Genomic DNA, 2,500 nt, shown 5'->3' on the forward strand with positions numbered 1-2,500 from the left:
AACAGCATCCTCTAATTAGAGTTCTTATGATACAATTTCATCCTGTAATTAGTTGAGATTGGCTGCTTCCTTTTGCAGCTTATTAGTGGCAACACAGCTGTAGAAGTGAATCCACTCTCATTTGTCAAACCTTTTTAAGTCTTTTTCTCTTGTCTCTACCTTTTTCCTGCCCTTCTCTGGGGCCTTTGCAGCTAAATCTGGTGTCTAGTGTCACCATGTCGAAGAACATGTTGGAGACATCCCCACAGAGCTTACCTCAAACCCCTACCACACCAACGGCCCCAGTCACCCCGATTACCCAGGGACCCTCAGTAATCACCCCAGCCAGTGTGCCCAATGTGGGAGCCATACGAAGGCGACATTCAGACAAATACAACATTCCCATGTCATCAGGTAGGATATGAACGCTCAGTAGAGCTCTTTTACTTTGGGAGAGGAAAACTGTAGCTGAAGCAACTGGCCATGAGCCATTCCAGGGCACATGGCAACTCAAGTCATGATTTATGGAGTGATAATTGTTTTATTCCTGGTAAAAGGGGCGGATGGGGCGATTCCCTAAGCACATCGTGATGAATTGTTCTGAATGGTTGTTCAGGAAAGAATGCTCTCCCCATTAGAGACATTGAGAGATGTGTTGTCAGGATAGCCCATATTATCACCTCTGTTCAACGAGATCCTTTGATCTCTCAGAGGAAACAAGGCTATAGCGACTCCACCACTGCGCGTTGATGCTATGTGAGAAGAGCTGTTTAAAAGGACATATACGAAGCACTGCTGGTGCTTTATGCAAGACACCCCGGGCTTCGCGTGTTAAAGCAGTCTTTATTGGGGTGCTACCTAAATGAAATCCAACCTCAGCCGTGAAAGTCTGGTTGCTACTCTGCTTACTATGCGTTGTGAGAGGCCAAGTTTGCATGGAACAAAAATCCACCTCCTCTCCCTCTCTTACCCTTCTCCCTTCCTCCCACCCCCCACCCCCATCCCGGGCGTCTGGATAATCACAGTCACACGTTGTAACCATTATTAGCCCAGAGCCCCCTTTTTACAAAAGGGGAAGTTATTTTCGGCATGGGTGCTCCTGAGGGTTTTGTGTTTCTTTTGTTAGATGGCCACAGATGCCGAGAGATGATCCTGTTGTTCTTTAAGAAGTATTAGATGAGAAAAGCAAAGATTATGGCAGGGGGCAAAAGTCCATGTAAGAACATGCCTGAACCACCCGCTTAAAAGAGGACCTGGCTGTTGGAAAAAATCCTCAGGCCAGCTGGTCACACTGCTCCCCAAGTACCGCCAGCAACTAGGGGACGCTTCATTTGCACTTCGCGTCAGAAATGGCCTTTTCCATATAATTCAATTCCACTGTCATGCTCTGTGCTTTCGCTAGTCAGTGGCGTTCTCACTGAATCACTTTACCAATACTAGGGAAAAGATGAAAAATCAATTATACCCGAATGTGAAATATTAGCAGAATTAACACCTAGTTTTTATTTTTGTAGAGATTGCCCCAAACTACGAGTTTTATAAAAATGCAGATGTCAGACCTCCGTTTACTTATGCAACTCTCATAAGGCAGGTAAGGAGGAGGAAAATTAACTTTGCCTGATTAAATTAAGATTCATTAATGCTTAAAGAAAGGCTCGGATGGGAAAGTGTCATCTCCTGTAGTTAGTAAACCATTCTTTTATGTCACTGTGTATCTTGTCTCATTTCAGGCTATCATGGAGTCATCTGACAGGCAGTTAACACTTAATGAAATTTACAGCTGGTTTACCCGGACATTTGCTTACTTCAGGCGTAATGCGGCAACTTGGAAGGTAAGTCCTTTCCCAGCAGTTTTGAGATGCCTAGCACACTTCCTTCCAGATAGCACGAGGAACATTTATTTACATGACATAAGCAGATTAGTATCTGCGTCCCCTCTTTTTAACCTGCCTCTTGAATGGAATGAATTCCCTCTCTCAAAATGACAAGTGAAAGAATAATTTTGCCTCTGATATAGTTTTCTAATTTGGTGCAATTAATAGCTGAGGCTTGGCAGAGAAACGAGGGCCTGACACACTAATTACAGTGTGAGCACTCAATCATCAACACCTTTGTTCGTCGCACGATATTACTTTTTCTCTTGCATATTATTGGCTAATTAGTTTGAAAAATGTCTGTTTGGCTTGTGCAACAAATGGAGGCTGTAGGTTTTGTCCTGGTCTGCGCCTTTTGTACACATCATACCTCATCATACAGACTGAAGCTGCCACGGGAGTGAGGGCCATGGCTACTCAGCTGGAACTAAAAGAAAGTAAAGTGAATATTATCCTGTCAGAACATAAATGCAGTTTATTTACTTAGACAAAAGGGTTCATCTATATCCCTGTCCAAACAACTTCATTGTCTGGATCTTACAAGGAGCTAAAAAAAATGTTAGTTCTGTGCATCTATTTTTGGAAAAGAGCAACGTCTGGAAAGATAAGGGCACTCAGCACAGACTAAGTGAACTGTTTTATTTTCA

At 43.3% G+C, this 2,500-nt stretch overlaps 1 protein-coding gene across 42 annotated transcripts in view; it reads left to right on the forward strand.

Annotated features, from left to right (window-relative positions):
* FOXP2 (forkhead box P2) overlaps nucleotides 1–2,500 on the forward strand; it is a 651,851-nt gene that overhangs the window by 613,662 nt on the left and 35,689 nt on the right. For 39 of the 42 annotated variants that reach the window (XM_089327969.1, XM_089327971.1, XM_089327978.1 and 36 more), the window contains 3 exon segments: nucleotides 192–393; nucleotides 1,494–1,570; nucleotides 1,710–1,811. In XM_089327969.1, the coding sequence (XP_089184095.1) occupies nucleotides 192–393; nucleotides 1,494–1,570; nucleotides 1,710–1,811 (381 nt within the window). 42 annotated transcript variants of the gene reach the window in all.

This window comes from Oryctolagus cuniculus, chromosome 3, assembly GCF_051225735.1.
Source record: "Oryctolagus cuniculus isolate XC-2025 breed Fujian yellow rabbit chromosome 3, ASM5122573v1, whole genome shotgun sequence".
Classification (NCBI taxonomy): domain Eukaryota; kingdom Metazoa; phylum Chordata; class Mammalia; order Lagomorpha; family Leporidae; genus Oryctolagus; species Oryctolagus cuniculus.